The 22,149-nt window shown below is 37.6% G+C and overlaps 1 protein-coding gene and 1 long non-coding RNA gene across 2 annotated transcripts; one reads left to right on the plus strand and one right to left on the minus strand.

Annotated features, from left to right (window-relative positions):
* Window positions 1-229: 229 nt before the first annotated feature.
* CLEC2D (C-type lectin domain family 2 member D) lies at window positions 230-15,727 on the plus strand. The gene is made up of 5 exons (XM_059935286.1): window positions 230-968; window positions 8,505-8,624; window positions 10,756-10,931; window positions 11,505-11,611; window positions 13,110-15,727. Exons 1-5 carry the CDS (start codon window positions 890-892, stop codon window positions 13,252-13,254), a joined length of 627 nt encoding a protein of 208 aa, XP_059791269.1. The 5' UTR covers window positions 230-889; the 3' UTR covers window positions 13,255-15,727.
* LOC132372989 (uncharacterized) lies at window positions 1,727-7,130 on the minus strand. The gene is made up of 3 exons (XR_009505317.1): window positions 6,832-7,130; window positions 4,639-4,821; window positions 1,727-2,887 (listed from the first exon to the last, which is right to left on the minus strand). It is a non-coding gene; the product is annotated as an uncharacterized LOC132372989 (long non-coding RNA).
* Window positions 15,728-22,149: the final 6,422 nt, after the last annotated feature.

Consider the following 22,149-nt stretch of genomic DNA (forward strand, 5'->3'; position numbering starts at 1 on the left):
ATTTTCTAACCTGCAACTTTACCAAATTCATTTTATATATATAAAAGATATATGTATTTTTCCTATTATCTCAATTTGTTCTAGGCAATCAGGTCACTATTTAGTCTATGGCTAATATTTCCCCACCACTGAAGCAAGATATTTATGAATACTCTTAAAAAGCCCCATAAATGATGAGGTTTCCCAGGTTTCTGGCTGGTCTGAACAGGCACTATTCCCATCTGGATGGGAACACTGGATACTGCTTCCTCTAGTCATTTCATATGTTTTGTTTCCTCCATCCTCATACACAAGTGCTGATCAGTACACTGCTGAATACCCAAGGGGAACACTCTGTACATCCCCAGAATCCTCTCTCTATGTGTCTCTTTCTTTTCTGATACTCTATCTGCATAGGCCTTGTCTCTGAGCTTCCCCTCTTCACCTCAGGGAATCTCTTGGCATTTCTCTGGTTTTCCCCTGCTTAGATCACACCTACAAAACTATCTCTGGGCAGTAGCTGGGGCAATTGCAGGACTCACCAAATTTGTTTTCAGAGGATCACTGCCCTTCATTGATTGATGCCCAGTGATTGAAAAGGATTTTTTTTTCACACATTTTCTTTTTTTTCTTTTTAGTTGATTCAGGCAAGAAAGTAAATCTGGTCCCTGTTATTCCATTTTGACAGGGAACAGAAGTCTGCGGAGTTGATCTTTCTAAGTTAAAAGCACTTCACATTTTAAAATTCTAAAGGACTTAACTTCATTTGTTTCCTTTACAGCCCACTTACTGGGCGGGGGTTTTGCTTCTCTTCTAGCTGATCGTTTAGATTCAAACTGTTTTCACTTCCCAGTTCCTGCTGTTGCAACTACTTAGAGACGGTGCCGAGTGTTCCTGTTGAAGCAGAAACATGACTGTGGAGGAGGCTTCTTCGAAAATCTTACAGACAGACCCTACATCCAGAGAAAGCATGGAGGAGGGACGATCTGGTAAGGTAAAATTGATCAGCTTTGACAAAACGAAACAGCTCTTAATCCACTAACCACTGACAGCAGGATAGAAATTGCACTGCAGGAATATAATTCTTCACAGTTCACCTCCATAGAAGGAGAGGTGTTTTGAGGGACTAGAGGTGGGTGAGAGGACAAGTGTGTAATTGTTGCATCGGTGATTGTGTTACTGTGTATGTTACTTAAATATTTCTGCACAGTGAATTAGGTTGCAGGAGGTTAAGAGAAAAATGTTGTTTGGGTTTATTTTATTAGTCCTTGTATTTCTCCCAGGTTGCTGGCAACTTGCACCCTGGCAAGTCACATTATGATATTAAATAACAGATCATTATATCCCAGAGTCATGGCAAACAGACAACAATAGTTTTGTTTCTTTGTTTTTATTTATTTATTTATTTAATATATCTTTATTGGAGTATAATAGCTTTACAGTGTTGTGTTAGCTTCTGTTGTACAACAAAGTGAATCAGCTATAAATATACATATATCCCCATATCCCCTCCCTCTTGAGCTTCTCTCCCATCCTCCCTATCCCACCCCTTTATTTATTTATTTATTGAGGTTTTTTTTTTTTTTTTTTTTATGTAACAATTTTGAAATACATATACTAATAAAAGTTGCCAGTACCTACTGTATAGACAGGGAACTCAGCTCAATATTAGGTAACAACCTAAATGGGAAAAGAATTTGAAAAAGAATAGATACATGTATATGTAAAAAAAAAAAAATTAACCATGACACCTATTCTATAGTCTGACTGAATCTAATAATCATATATTTAGAATCTGTTATTTGTTAGACACAGGGCTACAAAGACAAATTATATTTAGACCCTGATTTCAGGGTTTCATCATCTCAAGGACAGCCAAATGAGTTACTACAATTTGATGTGATTAGTGCTACAATATATTTAATGAAACCTAGGGAGTTGGAGATGGCTTCACTTCTGAAGTGACTTTTGACCTGGTGTCACATTTTCTGGAAGAAATAGGATTAAAACTCACAATTTTAAAAGAAATATTTATTGGAGTATGGTTGCTTTACAGTGTTGTGTTAGTTTTTGCTGTGCAGCAAAGTGAATCAGTTCTACATATACATATATCCCCTCTTTCTTAGTTTTCCTTCCCAGTTAGGTCACCACAGAGCACTGAGTAGAGATCCCTGTGGTATACAGTAGGTTCTCATTAGTTATCTCTTTTATACATAGTAGTGTATATATGTCAATCCCAATCTCCCAATTCATGCCACCCCTCCCTTCCCCCCTTGGCATCCGTAAGTTTGTTCTCTACATCTGTGTCTCTATTTCTGCTTTGAGAATAAGTTCATCTGTACCATTTTTCTAGATTCCACATATAAGTGATATTATACAATATTTGTTTTTCTCTTTCTGACTTACTTCACTCTGTATGACAGTCTCTAGGTCTATCCATGTCTCTGCAAATGGCACTATTTCGTTCCTTTTTATGGCTGAGTAATATTCCATTGTATATTTGTAACACATCTTCTTTATCCATTCCTCTGTTGATGGACATTTAGGTTGCCTCCATGTCCTGGCTATTGTAAATAGTGCTGCAATGAACATTAGGGTACATGTATCTTTTTGAATTATGGTTTTCTCCAGGTATATGCCCAGGAGAGGGATTGTAGTTCTGTTTTCAGTTTTTTGAGGAGCTTCCATACTGTTCTCCATAGTGGCTGTACCAGTTTACATACCCACCAACAGTGTAGGAAGGTTTCCTTTTCTTCACACCTTCTCCAGCATTTATTGTTTGTAGATTTTTTGATGATGGTCATTCTGACCGGTGTGAGGTGATACCTCATTGTAGTTTTGATTTGCGTTTCTCTAATAATTAGTGATGTTGAGCATCTTTTCATGTGTTTTTTGGCCATCTGTGTGTCTGCTTTGGAGAAATAAAAGTCATAATTTTTTGTTCAAAAAGTAATTCTAACTAAATACAAAAGTATATTTTCTTTCCCTTGGGTACAAAAGTGCCCCACAAAATTTCCTTTTGGAATCAAGGGTAGATCTGATATTCAGTGATATCATTAAATATTTCAGCTAAAATCTATTGAGGCTCATTTATGTGTCCAAATGATTTTCTCTTTGCTTCCCCCTTTGTCTCTCTCCCTCTTTATGTCTCTCTCTCTCTGTCTCACAGGCTCTAGTGCACTTTTGTGTTCTCTCTCTCTCTCTCTCTCTTCCTCTCTCTCTTTCTCTCTTTCCTATTCACTCCCTGGCCCTTTGATTATGGTGGATCTTCAGCTAGCCTTATGTCATCCTATTTAGAGTACCTTACCAAAGTAGTTTATAAAATGTGTCTTACCAGAAATTTTCAGGAGTGATCATAAAAATGATATGAGCATCTTTTAAACATAACCATTTTAGTTAAAGAGTTTTGATTTAATGAGAACATCAGAGTATTAAAACAACATAGTGATTGATTAGTAAAAGCATTTGTTGGAATATAGTATCTATGTGTTTAATTTTGTTATTTATCAACATCCATGCATTAAAAAAAAATTGTAACCTCCTTCCCCTCTCCCCAGTTGATGTTAGCTGAGAATTAATTTCTTACTGTTCTCTAAAGAGACTTTTGTTTAATAAAACCATGAATAATTATTGACTCAAAAAAGAAGTCCCTGCAGAAACTGGGACTATTGGTATATAGATCCTTTGTCATTTAAAAACCGATGTGGGTGTTTGAGGGTGGGAGTTGGAGGCTAAACCTAACCACCAGCAAACCCTTTAGCATTTGTAGTTTATAGAAAATTTGATGAGAAAGAAAAAGAACATAGCTCACACGTGTTTGTATTTCAGTCCAGCAGAAAGAATACCTTTTACTGAACCTCTATTTTCTGCTAAAAACAAGCATTTCCTTCTTTCTTCTTTCCTTCTCCCCTCCCTGAATTTTATTTTTTATCAACAGGATATTGTAGTTCCTGAAACACAGGGTTCATGCTTAATGAAAAAGAAAGTGCTTAAAGAATGTTAATGTTTTTCTAGCTAAGTCAAGTGCTTACATAACTGAAATTATTTGACCAGTGCAAATGTGAAACCTATTTTTTTGAAATTTAAACAGTTCCTGTAAGTTAACTAAGTTTTCTAGAACATGAAAATAAAAGTTAAAACCAGTAGACCAGTAATATGGTTCATTTCTCTGTTCTTCTGTGAGATAATTCCTGACACCATTTTTCAAACTAGAAATTTGAAGGTGGTTGTGTTCAGAGTGTAATACAAGAGGCATATGAATTTAGAGGGAGACAAAAAGAGGACACACCAGAGGAGAGTGTCAGGAAGGAAGAAATTTTCCTCTGCTCTTCTGGCTGGTTTAAGAATTAAATTGACATGAGATAAATAACAGGAGAAAATTAAACAAAGGTTTAATAACATGTATACATGGGAGAGACACAGGAAAACTGAGTAACTGACTAAAATGGCCAAAAACTTCACCTTAAATACTGTCTCCAGCTAATGACAAAAGATGTTGGGGGTAGTGGTTTGGGACTTAAAAGGGGAGGAAGGTCATTGACATGGAAATGGAAAAGCAAATGTTTGGTGAATAAATGTTTGCTGGGCCACACAGAGACAAGGGACACAAGAGCGGACTCTGATCTTTAGGCCATTTCCAGTTTCCCCCATCACACTCACCTCCTAATCTGCAGAGATCTCTGGTGATAGCTCTATTCCAGGAACAGGCCTTCTATCTAAATTCTTTTAGGCAGTTAGGGGGATGGTCAAAGATTCTTCCTGAGTCCTTGGGGTCTTGATGGTTTTCAGCTTGAAATAATCCACATGCCAACGAGACATTTTGGGGTGGCAAATTTTATTCCCCTACAAAAAAGGAGAAGAGAAGTATTAATAAGTAAGCAAGAAAGAGAAATGGAACATGAAACAAGGGAGGGTGTTAGGAGCTAGATATAGGGAAATAAAGGAGAAGAAAAAGGGGGAACTTTTAGAAGATTAGTAAGGGGGCAAATAGGAGATTTATTGGAGAGGTGGAAGGGGAGATGTACGTCTTAATCTTCTAACAAAGAAAAAAATGATGCAAGTCATAACATACTGAGTTTCTAAGACAGTTTTGCTTTAATGTAGAACCGGAAAGAATGAAGGTCGAGATTTTCTTATGGAGCCAAAATCCAAATGTCATTGTATACTGTTTAAACAAGCCAATCCGATATTTTTTTCCCCCTGCCTAGCATTTAAACTGAGGCTTCCTATCATTCTGGAAAATATACGTGAAGTTAGTGAAATGTGGTGGTTAAAAGAAAGTCAGCAGGAACTTTTTCAAAGTATAGTTGGCATTCAGTAAAATTCACTCTTTTGGGTTACATTTCTATGAGTTTTGACAAATACATATAATCATGTAACCACATCACAATCAAGATATAGAACAACAACAACAAAAAGATATAGAACAGTTCCACCCCCCTCCCACGCCCACGCCCTTTGTAAACATTTCTTTCCAGTTCCCGCACCCTTTGGCAACCACTGATCTGTTTTCTACTCTTGCTTTAGAAGAATGTGTATGGAGTCTGACTGTTTTTCACTTGGCATAATGCATTTAAATTCATCCATATTGTACTGTGTATCAATAGTGTGGACTTAGTAAAGGGAGACATTATTCACAAGGACTCTTGCAATAGGAAAAGTGCTCTAGAAAGGTTCTCATATTATAAATAGGGCAAGAAGGGGAACAGAACACGTGTGGGGAAAGAAAGCATGAGTGTGAAGAGCAGGTGTCACTTCCAGAGTTAATACTTCTCACTTGTGTTCCAGGGACACGTGGTCATGAGCACACACGAGCTGTTACTCATCTCAGTGCTTTCTTTAGTGCTTGTTTGCATTTTCAGGCAAGCCAGAATTTGGGGGTCTTTGGGGAGGAGAGGGGCTCACTAAAATTTATCAAGCCAAAGCCAAATAAGAAATGAAGAATTTTGAACATGTTACCGGGTGCCAGCTCGCTTAGCTTGCTGCACGACAGGCCAATGAATCGGAGAGGGGGTGCTGAGGCAGAGAGTACAACTGTACTCGGAAAGCCGGCAGACCGAGAAGATGACCTGCAAGGTTTAATCAGTCCTGTTTTCAAAAACTTCTCCAGGATTGGCTGAATTCCCTTTTGGGCCTCTTGTCTCAGAGGATATTGTTTTAGATTAGGCGTCCCAGCGTCCCTTTTTAATGGGATTTGCGTTGGTGTTGCATTTTTGGTCTTCCCTGGAGTGCCATCAGCCCACGCTTCTGGCCTTATCTTTTCATAGACCTCAGGGGGAAAGAGCTCTGTCTCCTTCTCTGGGGTTTCCATGAGCACCTTTTGTAGGCTTAAATCGTGCTCCAGTGGGACCCTGATGTCAAGCTGTTCTGGGGAAAAAGTTACTTGAGCATTTAATTTACGAAGGAGATCTCGTCCCAAAAGGGGGATTGAACACTTGGCATGTATTAGAAGCTATGTTTCAGGCTGAGGTCCCCTAGTTGGCATTCCAGAGGTTGTAAAAACGAACGGTTTTGTACTTCTCCAGAAATTCCTGTGACTGGGATAGACTGAGATGTTTTCTGTGCCACTTTGGTGTTTACCACAGAATATGTGGCACCCGTATCTATTAGAAAGTCAGTCAACTTGTTCCCCACTGTCAAAGTGGGGAAATTAGAATCAGACGCCTCAAGTCCAAGGGAGTCCCTGGGCCTCTTCATTCATTATCAGAGTGTTCCTCTCTTTTTACCATATGAGAGGCTCCTGTCTTCCTTCTATTATTCTTTCGTCTAGGGTAATCTCTTTTCCAATGCCCTTCCTCCTTGCAGTAAGCACATTGTTCCTTCCCCAATGGTGGCTTCCTTTAGGTTACTCACCTTCTGGGAATTCAATGCTGCTGCCAGAAAAGGTGCATTCCATTTTGCATCTTCTTGCTTCTGTCGTTGTTCCCTGTTGTTGAATACTTTAAAAGCAACATCTACTAATTGAGAAGGGTTCATTCCAAATGCACCATCTAACTTCTGTAATTTTTTCCCTATATCTGGGGCACTTTGCCCGATGAAAGTCATATTTATCATCCTTACATTCTCAGGGGCCTCAGCGTCTGCATCTGTGTAGTGCCTATAAGCTTGATAAATCCTTTCTAGGAACTCTGTTGCATCCTCATTTGGTTTTTGTTTTATCTCCTGAATCTTGTTTAACCTCTTTTGTCTAGGTACCCCCTTTTGAAGACCCACTAAGACACACCTCCTATAATGTTCTAGAAGTGGCATGCCCCCACTATTAGGATCCCAGTTAGGCTTAGCAATAGGGACTGACAGATTTGCTTCTGGAGTTCCATTTGGATCCACTAGGTGGAGCTGGTGTGCTTCCTCTCTAGCCTTGTCAATGACCATCCTGCTTTCATCCCCAGTAAGCATTATATTCTTAAGAGTGTGAATGTCTGCCCAAGTGGGATGGTGAGTGGCAAATATGGAGGTGAATGAAAAGTTCAGTCATACAGAGTGGGTCCTCTCCGTAAGCAGGCTTATGGTTTTTCCAGTTAAGCAAAGCTGAAGTCGAGAATGGATTGTGTATCCATAGGAACCCAGGTGGTTGGCCGTTTGCATTAAGGCCTCCTACAGGGTATCGGCGCAAGGGAAATTGCCCTGCTGTGGATGTGCCTCCCGGTTCAAATTCAGGAAGCCCTGTGTGGAAGCTGTCTGAGGCTGCTTTATCTGCGTGGAATTGCTGGAGTAGGCAGGAGCTGAGATGAGGCATGGGGGTGGGTGTGCCTGGAATCCTTGGCTCTTGGGAAGATATTTTCATGTGCAGATAATCTTCAAATTGCTATTTCTACCGGGAGATGAGCGGATGTCACTTCTAGAGACACTTTCACTTCTTTCCAATCTGTATGCCTTTTATTTATTTTTCTTGCCTTATTGCCACTGATAGAACATCTAGTAAAAAGTTAAATTGGATTGGTGAGAGCAGACTTCCTTGCCTTGTTCCTGACCTTTGGAGGAAGGCGTTTACTTTTTCACCACTAAGTATCGTGCTAGCTGTTCTTTTTCTGTAGATGATATTTATCAGGTTAAGTCCTTCAATTCCTAATTTGTTGGGATTTGTTATCTTGGATGAATAATACATTTTTCACATTTTTTCCTATATTTATTGAGATGATCATGTGCTTTCTCTTCTCTTATTTTGTTAATGTGATGAATTATATTGAGTAATTTTCTAATGCTCCTTTCAGAATTTCTAACCAGATCTCTTATTTATGGAGGTAAATCTGGATCATTTGTATGTTTCTTTTCCATCCTGATTTCTACTCTTTTTGATTCTTATTCTCTCATTAGCTCTTCTTCCTATAACTGGAAGATTCTCTAGGAGAAATAAAACTCAGTTTCTTGGGCCATGGCTCTCATTTGTGGACCTGGACCTTTTGTGAAGGGGGTTGGCAATAGGGGAGTTGAGGTACAGCTGACTTTACAGGTTGATTCTGTGATAAATTTAAGTTTTTCTTCCTAATACCTTCATGAGATTGAGATTATGACATTTGTATTTATAGGTAAAGGCCTCCAAAGAAAATGCCGACCATTTACATCTCCTGTAATCCCGCTTTACTGTTGCATCATCATTATTATGGTCCTAGCTACAATTGTGATGGTACTTTCCACTTTTCTGGCAGGTGAGTTACCTGTTCTCCAAACTTTACATGTTCTTCACATATTTATGTTGTCGATAAATACTTATTGAGCTCCATTATGTACCAGGCACCGTGTGAAGTGCTTGAGGTATATCAGTGAACAAAACACGCAAAAAATCCCTGCTCCTAGGGAACTCATATTGTAGCAGGAAGACACAGATGCTATAATATAGGGGTAACAGTTTGAGGAATACAAGTGTCCAGGGTAAGCCTCATTGAAAGGATGACTTTTCAGCAAACTTTTGAAGGCGATGAAGGAGCCATGTGGCTATATGGGGAAAGCATTCCAGGTGGCAGGAACAAGCAGAATCAAAGGAGGAATCTCCTTGGTATGTTGGAGGAAAAGCAAGGAGGCTTCTTCAGCTAAAGCAAAATGAGAATGAGGGAGAGTAACGGGCTGGGGGTCAGGGAGATAATAGCCTTATGAGTCAGTTAAAGACTTCAGCTTTTATTTTGAGTGTAGTGGGGAGGATCAGGAAGAGGTAAATTGTAGGAGAGGAATGCCATGATCTGAATTTCACTGTAGAATAATCATTTTGACAGCTACTTTGAGAACAGATTGTTAGAAGAAAAAGTAGACTCAGGAACACCTGTTAGGGCAAACTTGTAGAAATCCAGGCCAGAGAGGAGCGTGGCTTGGCCCTGATGGTAACAGTGGAGGTGGGACTAGGTGCCAGAATCTATCTACTTTGAAAGTTGAGTCAACAGTATTTCCTATCAGATTGGATAAGGGAGGAAAAAGTGAGGTTATGGAACAAAAACATCTATTCTTCCCATAGCTTACACTCTGAAATCTTGCTGGTTTCAGAGCATCTAACAAGGGCCCAAATATTTTTATATATATTTAACAGAAATATGTATAAAACAAAAAACTACATAGGAAACCCTACGTTGTATTTTTGGTACTAAAATCAATATTTGAACTGTGTTATGTTTTGTCTACTAGAAGGTTTTATACCTCCTAAGAAATGTACCATAGTAAAATCTAGGAAAGGCAAGGAGTTTGCCTTTCTTTTGTCAAGAGTAAGAAGGACTGATATTAAGGAAGATGTGGGAAAGGGAATCTGTATGATACTAGGAAAGAATACTACAGAAATTAAATGCTACAGAAATTGATTTCCTTAAAGCCATTAGTGTCCGTGGACCCCTGGGAAGTCAGATACACAGGTACTCTGCTTGAAGTCCAGTGGACTGATGACTTTTGTGCCTGGGATAAGACTGTCAGTGATGACTTAGAAAGGCAACAATTGAATGTACGTACTTCAAGACTGACCTCAGGGGTAAAAGATCACCATATAAAATATATATATTTATTCACATATTAGTTTCTGTAGGCCATTCTGTTCCAAGGCAAATCCTCAATATAATAAAATCATTTAAGAAAAAAACAACTACTGCTAGCTTGCACTCAGCAAGTGATCATGGATCTCAATATTGTATTCTCCCAGAAACCAAAAAAAGAAAAATGATCTCAGAAAGGCCTGCTGTTTTGGCAAGCAGTGAAATGCAATCATATTTCCACATATTGAGTAGCAGTTGGTATTTGATAAATGGCTAAGGGTGGTAGCATTCCAAGAGGCATTAGAAATCTTAGTTGGTAGCGCACTACAGCTCAGCAATTCTGCACATAACCAAGAGCTGGACAGTGTCCACAGAGAGTATTTATTATGTAACCAGGCACTTGAGAATATGTTTCTGGAAGCAAAATAAGATGATGATAAGGGAAATTATGTAATGAGTGGTGCCAAAATACATATAAAGGAAAACTATTCATCGGGAAAAACAAACGCATTTGGGCATGGAAGACATTTTTAACAATTTGTCTACCTATAGAAAGTAGCCCCTGTTCAGATTTTAAGAAAAACAAAATGCTACTAGCAAAGGCCATAAAAGTACAAGAGTCTAGCTGATACTTGGCCATGTTTTTCTTCAAATCCCTCATTTTGGAATTTGGTTATACTGTACCTACACATACACATACACATGTATATATATATGTGTATACATACATAGGTAAAAAAAAAGACTGACCTCAGGATGGTAAGTGGAAAAATAGATAAAAGGGATGAGAAAATGTATTTGTTATGATTCACTGTGTCTGTCCAACTTTTAGTGAGAAACACAAAGCCGGTCTCGTATGTTCTGTATGTCACCTGCCCAAAAGAATGGATTGGATTTGGAAGTAAGTGTTTTTATTTTTCTGAAGACACAAGGAATTGGACATTCAGCAAGACATTCTGTACTTCATTAGAAGCTGTTCTTGCTCAGTTCGAAACTGAGGAAGAGCTGGTAAGAAGTATTTTTGGATCATGTTCTTTGTTGAATACTTAAGCTCCCTGAGAAAGATATAGGCTGCATAGGGTGAAAGCTGAAAGATGAGGAAGGACCCCATTCCAGGCAGACTTGGGGGCATGGGATGCATATTAGTGCCTAATATTTGTTTGGGGTATATTCTCTGCCTGGAACCCTGTGAGACAATTTGCATGCATTCTCTCATGTAATCCCCATAGTTAACCTTCAATTAGATGTATTGTTCCCATTGTACAAAGAAATATGGTAATCATGTAATTTATCATCCAAACTGGGACATTTTGGGAAGTGAAAGTGAGAATATTAATATTATGCTGGAACCACAGGCATAACCTGGGACTTTCCCAAATTGGGATGTATGGTCACTTTAATGTAATTTAGGATTAGAGGTATTTGAGTGATTTAAGCTGAGAAGTGGGGACTAGTCTCCCTCCAAAGTCTAAGCTTCTCAATTATACCAGGCTGCCACCCAAAGAGAGATGCTGGAGGGAAGAGAGACTCAAGAGTAATATGAAAGAGACACGTGTTCTTACTTTCTGTGTTTTATAATAGAACTTCCTGAAAAGATACAAAGGCCCTTCTGACCATTGGCTTGGCCTTAGAAGAGAATCACCAAAGCATGGTTGGAAATGGACAGACAGCACTGAATATAATGCCTCGTACGTTTTTAGTCTTCTTTTCCTTCTATTGTGTTTACATGTGGTTATGTGTGTGAGTTGTGTTTATGGGAAAATAAATTTAATATCATGGAAGGCTTACTGCTCTATGAGGTACAAAATAGAAATCCTTTGTATGCTCTTCCATTTATTAGCTGTGCCTTTGGAAAACCTTATTGTGATTTCATTGAAATCTTTAGCATGATGATGACATTTGACATAGTTTTTCCACTTTCATCCACTGACTTAAACTGTGCTGAAATCCCTATTTAGAATGTAGAGAGAACAGCTGATGCACAGCAGGGGTCCTACAATCCTAGAAAGCCACTGAAGCATTGATATCCACAGACCCTCAGTCCACTCTCCCAGCTGCTGCGTCCATTCACAAAAGGAAGGTCATCAGGGAACCAATGGGAAACCCCCCCTAAATTATCTCTGGAAGGAACTTAGTAACATACCTCGGATTGTGAACACCTCAGTGGGGGTATTTTGAATTTAACCATTACATTGGAGCAGATAAAATATAAGGGCCCAATCACTTCCATCAATCAAAGCTAAGCCATTTTAAGAATTTACTATTAAGTAAATATTTTTATTTTCACACTTGTATGAAACAGGTCAGGAGAACACTGAAAATAATCTTCACTGAAGGCCACTGACAATGGAAGTAATCAATAAACAGTCAATAATAAGAATAGAAAAGAGTTTTATTTGAGCCAAGCTGAGGACTAGCCCGGAAGCCCGCTTCGCAGATTACTCTGAGAAACTGCTCCAGAGAAGCAGCGTTTCCAGCAGAGTTTTATATTTTATATTTAATATCTTGTCAGAACAGAGAACATTAAACAAGTCAGGGTTACATTTCTTCAAGGTTTCAAATTAAAAAAAAAAAAAAAAAGACCAGCATGTACACAGCCGGCCAGTATGGCCTTGGCCCCTGGGAAGGGAGTCTTATCATTGAAGGAGGACCAGTATTGGTGTCCCAAGAAGAGGGGCATTTAATCTTTATTTTTAACATGGTCATTCTTTACTTCTGGTCCATGTGCCCTTTTCTTTAATAATTAAAGCGGATGTACAAATGTATGTTTGTTAGGCCACAAACAGGCTATTTTAGATAGCATAAAATTCAAGTTAACTCATGTATAAGCCATCATGACTTCCCTATATCTCAATATGTGATAATTTCTTTTATCACCGCCGATGGCAGCAGTTCACTTGGCTACAACAGCAAGCACTAGTTAAATACCTGATAAACAACATAACTGGATTTGGTATGGATGACGATAATCTTCTGATATTCAAGCAGGGACTTTGAGAATAGAAAAGGAACGAAATACAGACATGGTATATATTTACGAAGAAGCCATATGAATGACAGATTTTCACTTTTCTCTTGTTCACATTAAAAATACCTGGAGTAAGGGTGTCGAAGAACACAGAGGAGGAATGAATGTAGATGTCTGTCCAACCTATGCTTTTTTAATATTTTTGTGTTTGGTTTTAGGTTTGTCATCAAAGGAGTTGGGGAATGTGCCTACCTGAATGACGTTGGACTTAGTAGTGCCAGGAACTACACACATAGAAACTGGATTTGCAGCAAGACAAATAATAATGTCCCCATAGACTTAAATACTTCAAGGACTTTTTAGGGAATTTCACGCACCATCTCCAAGAGATGCATTATAAATTGTTATATACAGTTGCTGCTGTATTTCTTGGCCTGCCAAAAATATCACCAATGTGCATTTATAATACTTGTTAACAGCAAAAAGGCAAGCTATCCTTGAATGATGTAATACAGGGATTTGGAAGAGCATGATTCTAAATTAAGTAGGTGTTAAGTAATATGAGTTGATATTTATATTTTGAACCCAACAAATATGAATGAATTCCTCTTTTTCTTTACAGACAGCCCTGTATTTGTACACATGGGACCATAAAAATGACTATGATAGCTGAAACCGTGCAAAATGATTTTAATAACCAATGAGAAAAGATACAATTGGTTAACACATTCAAAATTCTCTTACTGTCAGTTGAAAATATATAGGGAAATTTTTAAAAGTACTAAGACTAGGGACTTCCCTGGTGGTCCAGTGGCTAAGACTCTGCGCTCCCAATGCAGGGGGCCCGGGTTTGATCCCTGGTCAGGGAACTAGATCCCGCATGCCGCAACTAAAGATTCTGCATGCCTCAACAAAGTTTGAAGATCACAAGTGCCGCAACTAAGACCTGGCACAGCCAAAAAAAAAAGAGAAAGTACTAAAACTAATATTTATTTTAGACTTTATATCTTAAAACATTAGAAACACTGAAAAAGTGCTTTTTACACTTTAATTCTTAGTGTTTATGTTTTAAATTACTGTGTGCTAAATAAATATTATACCTATAAACAAATACCAATCTTTTGTTTACCCTTTATTGGATTTTAAAAATCCTGTTTTTATCCCAATTAAATCACAAATAGTTAGTTACTTCTACTCATTAGGCATTCAATACCCAACCTCAGAACTGTTTATATACGATTGAATTTTAGAAACAAAATGTTTGAAATTTTTACTGCATTAGCTACACTGTACTGATGAGTCCCAAAAAGGACGAAATAGCAATTTATAATGCATCCTCTCTCTTTATGTACTTCCATTTCTCCCATCTCATTGGTGTATTTGTCAGCTGCTTCTTTCCTTTTTTTAAATTTTTTATTGGAGTATAGTTTTACAATGTTGTGTTAGTTTCGGGAGTACAGCAAAGTGAATCAGTTATAATACACATATGTACACTCTTTTTAGATTCTTTCCCCATATAGGCCATTACAGAGTACTGAGTAGGGTTCTCTGTGCTTTACAATAGGTCCTTGTTAGTTATTTACTTTATGTATAGTAGTGTGTATATGTCAATCCCAATCTTCCAATTTATCCCTCCCTACCCCCTTACCACCTGTTAACCATAAGTTTGTTTCTGTTTTGTAGATAAGTTCATTTGTACACTTTTTTTAGATTCCACATGTAAGCGATATCATATGATACTTGTCTTTCTTGTCAGTTTCCTCTTGTAATTCTATGCAGTTTTGTATATATTTAAATTTGTGTATATTTATATATATTGTATATTTTTATTATTATATATACTTGAGATTATGTATTGGATGCTTTCTGGCTTACAGTTCATTTTATCTCAGGTTTTCTAAGAAGCAGGGACTATGTCTAGTTCACTTCTGTGTCCTCGGAGACTAGTATTGGGTTGGCCAAAAAGTTCGTTCAGGTTTTGTGATACGGAAAAACCCGAACGAACTTTTTGGCCAACCCAATACAATGCCTCAAGTACAGCATATGTTCTAAATATACCTGTGGATATATCTTCATGACTATGAGATCCTGCCCTATTTGCTTAGCTTTGCTTAGTTTCTGCTAACTTTCTCATAAAGAAAGGTAAATTTCCACAGAAATCTGGAAAGTAAAAAAAAAAAAAAAGATTTTATATTGATAAACTTACAAATGAAAGTTTAAGTTAGCGTGACTAACTTACAAATGAAATTTGAGTCAAACTGTGACCCTAACTGACCTAGTATTCTTTTACAAACATTTTCCAAGCCATGTATCTAAAGCATGAATTCTGTTTCTTAGCTGTGACCTTTAAAAATTACATAGCCCCTCAAAGCAGAGTTTCTTCCCATGGAAAATACATATGAGTATAGTTTCCTGTGCTAAATGGGAAGGAAATCTAAAAAACAGAGGATATAAGTATAACTGATTCATTTTACTGTACAGCAGAAACTAAGACAACATTGTAAAGAAACTATACTCCAATAAAAATTAATAAAAAAAAGAAAACATGTTGAAATTAAACCTTTGATGGATATGAAACTATACCAAACTCACTTGGGAGCATGCAGACAAAGAAGTCTCAGAACAACCTTCACAGTTCCTGACAAAATTGTCAATCCTGGATGGGGAGGGGTACAAGTAAGCTAAATAATATTAAGAAGGATATTCTGTACAAATTGAGATGACTTTCTGACATCAAAGAACTTTTTCTTCTAAATGCTAATGTTTCTATATTTCATAGACCTTAACTCTAGTTTCAATCTGAATAAAATCACACTTCAACCAGAAAAAAAATTTATATATATGTGTGTGTGTGTATGATTACCAGTTTCACTGGCTAGTTTTAAGATTCAAATGAGGTAACAGATGGAAGTCTCTTGTCACTATATCTGACTTAGTAAATATTTAATAAATAGTTTTTCTTCTATTATTGCTCTATGGAAATAGAAGTAAAAATAACAGCAAATATTCTGCTACCAGTGTGGGAACGTCTAAGTGATGATAAATCCAGTGTCACTTTCCTGCTGCCACCAGCAGGAAGTCAGCGAGCTGTATGAATCAGTTCCTAGTGCTTCAGTAGAAATCACTACTGGTTGAATTAATCATTCAAAGCTCATGAGGAAAACATTTCTTCACAGGAACAAGCCTGCAAAAGTACCTAGAAAAACATCTACATAATTTGGGACTTACCCATTCTTCCCCTTTAAATTCATTCTGATTCATTCTTTATATTGTAACCAGATGGATTATTCTAATCCAAAGTGTAATCGGGCCACTCCTTTAAATAAAATCTTTTAATGACTTCTCCATTACTCTCAGTGTGCCACCCAAACTCCTAATGCTAATCAGGGTCATATAATATAATTGTGTCACTGCCTCTCCAAAATATAAAAAACAAAACAAAAGCCTCCTAGAATTAATGAGTCCAGAAAGGTTGAAGGATACAAGTTCAAGACACAAAACTTAATCACTTTTTATATTCTAACAATCAACATGTGGAAACAAATGAGAAACAATAGCACCTATCATTCCAAAGAAAGTGAAATATTTATGCACAAAATTAAAACACTTTCAGGAAATGAATGCTGAAATTTTAAAACGCTGGTAAAAAAATGAAAGAAAACTGGATAAATGGAGGTACAGACTGTGTTTGTGGATTTGAAGACTTAACATAGTAAAAATATCAGTTCTTCCCAAAGTGATCTATAGGTTTAATGCAATTTATGTCAAAATCCAGCAGGATTTTCATAGGCATAGACTATAGAAAAACTTATTCCAGAATTCAAGTGGAAAGACATAGGCCCTAGAATAACAAAACAATCTTGAAAAAGAACAAATTGGGGGGAATCATTTTATGATGTTAAGGTTTACTACATTGCTAAGGTCATTAAACAATGTTGGCAGAGTGCTGGACAAGTAGATAATACAAAAGAACAGAGAACCCATAAATAGACCCACATAAATATGACCAACTGAATTTTCACAAGGGTACCAAAGCAATTCAATAAGTAAATGATGCTGGAGCACTTGGACATCCTCTGGCAAAAAATGAACTTTGACCTAAATCTTACATCTGAAACCAATATTAGCCCCAAAGGGACTCTAGGCTTAAATCTAAAACATAAAACTTGAAAGATTTTAGAAAAAAATATAGGAGAAAAATTTTTGGATATAGAGCAAGGCAATAAATTCTTAGACCTGACATCAAAAGCATGATTCATAAAAGAAAAAATTAATAAACTACACCTCATCAAAATTAAATACTTTTTTGTTTGCCTAATACCCTGTGAAGACAATGAAAAAGCAAGCTAGGAACTGGGAGAACAGTTTGCACATAAGTTGTCTGACAAAGGACTAGTATCTAGAATATAGAAAACTCTCCAAACTCAATAATAAAAAATCCAACTAGAAAATAGATAACTGTTTTAAAAAAAGGTTTTCTTTTAGGTAAGTTTCAGGTTTACAATGAAATTGAGATGACAGGTCAGAGACATTGCATATACCCCCTAACCAGACACATACATAGCTCCCCCATTATCAATAACACCCACCAGAATGGTACATTTTTCTCCAGAGATGAACCTACATTGACCCATTATAATCACCCAAAGTCTACAGTTTACTTTAGTGTTTATTCTTGGTGTTGTGCATTCTATGGGTTTGGACAAAACTATATCGACATATATGCACAATTACAATTTCACTGCCCTCAAAATCCTTTTTGCTTTGTCAATGTATCTTCCTCCATTCCCTGACCCCTGTAACCACTGGTCTTTTTATTGTCTCCATAGTTTTACCTCTTCCAGAATATCATATGACTGGCGTCATACAGCGTTTTCAGATTGATTTCTTTCACTTAGTAATATGCATCTAAGTTTTCTCCATGTCTTTTCATGGATTGGTAGCTCATTTTTTAATATCTCTGAATAATATTTCTTTGCCTGAATGTTCCACAGTTTATCCATTCATCCACGAAAGATGTCTTGATTGCTTCCAAATTTTAGTAATTATGAATAAAGCTGCTAAAAACATCCTCGTGCAGATTTTTATGTGGACAGAAGTTTCCAGCTCCTTTGGGTAAATACCAAGGAGTGCAACTGCTAAATCATAGCGCCAGTATATTTAGTTGTGTAAGAAACGACCAAACTCTTTCCAAAGGGATGGTATCATTTTACATTCCCAAAAGCAATGTATGAGATTTCCTGTTGCTTCATATCTTTGTAAGCATTTGGTGTTGTCAGTGTTCCAGATTCTGACCATAACAGATATGTAGCAGTACCTCATCATTATTCATTATTCTAATTTCATTTCCCTGATGGCGTATGATATGGAACATCTTTTTCATATGCTTATTTGCCACATGTATATCTTCTTTGGCGAGGTGTCTGTTAAGGTTGAGTTTAAGAGTCCTTTGTATATGTATTTTGAATAACAGTCATTTAGTGGATGTGTCTTTTGCAAATATTTTCTCCCAGTCTGGTTTGCTTTTAATTCTCTTAATATTGCTTTTTTGCAGAGCAGAAGTTTTTAATTTTAATGAAGTCCAGCTTATTAATTATTTCTTTCATGTATTGTGTCTTTGATATTGTAGCTAAAAAGATATCATCATACCCAAGGGCATCTAGGTTTTCTCTTATGTTATATTCTAGGAGTTTTATGGTTTTGCATTTTACCTTTAGGTCTATGATCCATTTTATGTTATTTTTTTGTGTTAGATCAGTGTCTAGATCATTTTTTGGTTATTGTTGTATGTGGATGTTCAATTGTTCAAGCACCATTTCTCCATTGTATTGCCTTTGCTCTTTTGTCCAAGTTCAGTTGACTATGTTTATGAGGGTCTGTTTCTGGTCTCTCTATTCTGTCCCATTGATCTATTTGTCTTATTTCACCACACTGTCTCGATTACTATAGCTAGATAGTAAGTCTTGACATTGAGTAGGGTCTGTTCTCCAATTTTCTTCTCCTTCAATATTGTGTTGGCTCTTCTGGGTCTTTTGCCTCTCCATATAAACTTTAGAATTATTTTGTCAAAATCCACAAAATAACTTGCTGCATTTTTAATTGTGATTATATTGAATCTATAGATCATGTTGGGAAGAACTGACATCTTGACAATATCGAGTTTTCCTATCTGTAAATATAGAGTATCTCTCCATTTATTTAGTTCTTTGATTTTGTTCTTCTGAGTTTTGTACTTTTCCTCATGTGGAACTTGAACATATTTTGTTAGATTTATACCTAAGCATTTCATTTTTTAGGGTGTTAATAAAAATAAATGATATTTTGTTTTTAATTCCACATTTTGCTTGCTCATTTTTGGTGTCATGGAAAACAATTGACTTTGGTATAGTCTCCTCTCGCTCGTGAACATAAGGCTAATATCACGTGACTCAAAGCCTCAACCCTCTTCTCACATGGACTCACATGGTTGTTCTTTCTGGTATGACTATCCTCACATTAGCATAAACTATTGTTGACCGAAAAATATGCATAACCTAAAAGTTGAGACATGTTTTATTCGACAGACTTACTGAGGACTATAGCCCACAGTTGGCAGCCTCTTAGATAGCTCTGAGGGACTGCTCCAAAGGGGTAAGGGGTAAGAGGTAAGGGAGAAGCCAGAATATATAGGAGTTTTTGCTGAAGAAAAAATACCATGTAGTTGAACATCAAAAGGTTACTGCTAACCACATAAAAACCAGACATCTCAAATGAATAATTTTAGTGCTTTTCTATGTATGGGAAGATGCAAGAGTCTGGACTCATTGAAATGATTCCTTTGATATGCATCTTAACTATCTAGGGCCAGTATCCTGTTTTTCTTCTTCCTGGATTCCTCTCAGGATGCACCGCTGGAGGCGGCTGCAGTGGCTGATGGATTTATGGGCACAGCATCCTTTGTTTACTGAAATGGCAAGTGTCATTCTTTGTTCACGCTATCTAGCCAGGAAGTTCCTATTACTTGGGAAAATCCAAAGGTTTAGAGGTTACCTCTAGGAACTGGGACAAAGGTCAGACCTCACTTTGAGTAAAGTTAATTCTTCACCACACAATGGGCAAGAGACATGAACAGATATTTTCCAGAAGAGAACGTACAGAGGGCAAATAAGACCAAGAATAGATGCTCATGGTATTCAGCCACTAGAGAAATGCAAATTAAAACAACAGTGATAAGTAACTATATACCTGCCAGGATTACTAAAAAAAGAATGACAATGCAAAATTCTGATGCGGATGCAGAGAAACTGGATCATACATTGCTGATGGGAATATAAAATATTACAGACACTCTGGAAAATAGTTTGACAATTTCTTTTTTTTTTTTTTATGGTAAGAACACTTAACAGGAGACCCCCTTCTTAACCAATTTTTAAGTATACAGTATAGTATTTTTATCTATAGGCACAATATTGTACAGCAGATATCTAAAAGTTATTCATCTTGCATAACTGAAATTTTATACGTGTTGATTAGCAACTCCAATTTTTCCCTCCCCCTGTTTCTGGCAACCACCATTCTGTTCTTTTCTTCTATGAGTTTGATTACTGTAGATACCTCAGGTAACTGGAATCATGCAGTGTTTGTCCTTCTGTGACTGGCTTAATTCAGTTCTCATAATGTCCTCAAGATTCATCCATGTGGCTGCATATTTCAGGATTTCCTTCTTATCTAAGGTTGAATAATATTCCATTGTATGCATATACAGTGTTTTAAACTTTTGTTCATCCACACCTCTGTCTTTGTTCTTGGTGGCCCCCAGGAGTTCAGAGGATGCTAGGTTCCAGTGGGATTAGCATATGCTGAGTCTCCTTAGTTCTCCGATACAGGCAAATTAGAAATCAGATCCTTGGGTAGCAGACAAAAAAGTTGTGGTACAAGTTGTGCAGTCTAACTGCTTCTAATGAAAAGCTGGGAGTGGGCTTTATCATTTTTTCATTCTGTACTGAGCTGAAGGGAGGAGCTGTGGGAAGTGCCCTCATGCTCATTTAAAACAGCCCCTTTGGGCTTCCCTGGTGGCGCAGTGGTTGAGAATCTGCCTGCTAATGCAGGGGACACGGGTTCGAGCCCTGGTCTGGGAAGATCCCACATGCCACGGAGCAACTAGGCCCGTGAGCCACGATTACTGAGCCTGCGCGTCTGGAGCCTGTGCTCCGCAACAAGAGAGGCCGCAATAGTGAGAGGCCCGCGCACCGCGATGAAGAGTGGCCCCCCGCTTGCCACAACTAGAGAAAGCCCTCACACAGAAACGAAGACCCAAACACAGCCAAAAATAAATTAATAAAAAAAATAAAATAAAATAAAATAAATAAAACAGCCCCTTTGGGCTTCCCTGGTGGCGCAGTGGTTGAGAATCTGCCTGCCAATGCAGGGGACACGGGTTCGAGCCCTGGTCTGGGAAGATCCCACATGCCACGGAGCAACTAGGCCCGTGAGCCACAACTACTGAGCCCGTGCGTCTGGAGCTTGTGCTCCTCAACAAGAGAGGCCGCGACAGTGAAAGGCCCGCGCACTGCGATGAAGAGTGGCCCCCACTTGCCACAACTTGAGAAAGCCCACGCACAGAAGCGAAGACCCAACACAGCCAAAAATAAATAAATAAATAAATAAATAAATTAAAAAAACCAAAAAACCAAAAAAACAAAAAACAAACAAAAAAAACAGCCCCTTTGCTGGAGTTCCCATAGGATCCAGCGACCCCACTCCTGAGCATCTATTCAAAGAAAACTATAATTTGAAAAGATACAGGCACCCCAATGTTCACTGCAGCACTATTTACAATAGTCAAGACATGGAAGCAACCTAAATGTCCATCGACAGATGAATGGATAAAGAAGATGTGGTACATATACACAATGGAATACTACTCAGCCATAAAAAGGAATGAAATAATGCCATTTGCAGCAACATGGATGGGCCTAGAGATTAACATGCTAAGTGAAATAAGTCAGGCAGAGGAAAAACAAATATCATATGATATCACTTATATGTGGGATCAGAAAAAAAAGGTAAACATGAACTTACTTATTACACAAAACAGAAAGAGACCCATAGACATAGAAAATAAACTTATGGGTACCAAAGGGGAAGCAGGGGGAGGGATAGATTAAGAGGTTGGGATTAATATATATACACTACTGTATATAAAATAGATAACCAACAAGGACCTACTGTATAGCACAGGGAACTATACTCAATATTTTGTAACAACATACGAGGGAA

The sequence above is a fragment of the Balaenoptera ricei genome, chromosome 10, assembly GCF_028023285.1.
Source record: "Balaenoptera ricei isolate mBalRic1 chromosome 10, mBalRic1.hap2, whole genome shotgun sequence".
NCBI classification, from domain to species: domain Eukaryota; kingdom Metazoa; phylum Chordata; class Mammalia; order Artiodactyla; family Balaenopteridae; genus Balaenoptera; species Balaenoptera ricei.

Bases quoted from the DNA above. Each gene is read 5' to 3' on its own strand.
- CLEC2D (XM_059935286.1), top strand. From the start codon at position 890: ATGACTGTGGAGGAGGCTTCTTCGAAAATCTTACAGACAGACCCTACA. The intron at 969-8,504 runs GTAAGGTAAAAT...TTGTATTTATAG, and splicing joins CATGGAGGAGGGACGATCTG to GTAAAGGCCTCCAAAGAAAA. The intron at 10,932-11,504 runs GTAAGAAGTATT...GTTTTATAATAG, and splicing joins TCGAAACTGAGGAAGAGCTG to AACTTCCTGAAAAGATACAA.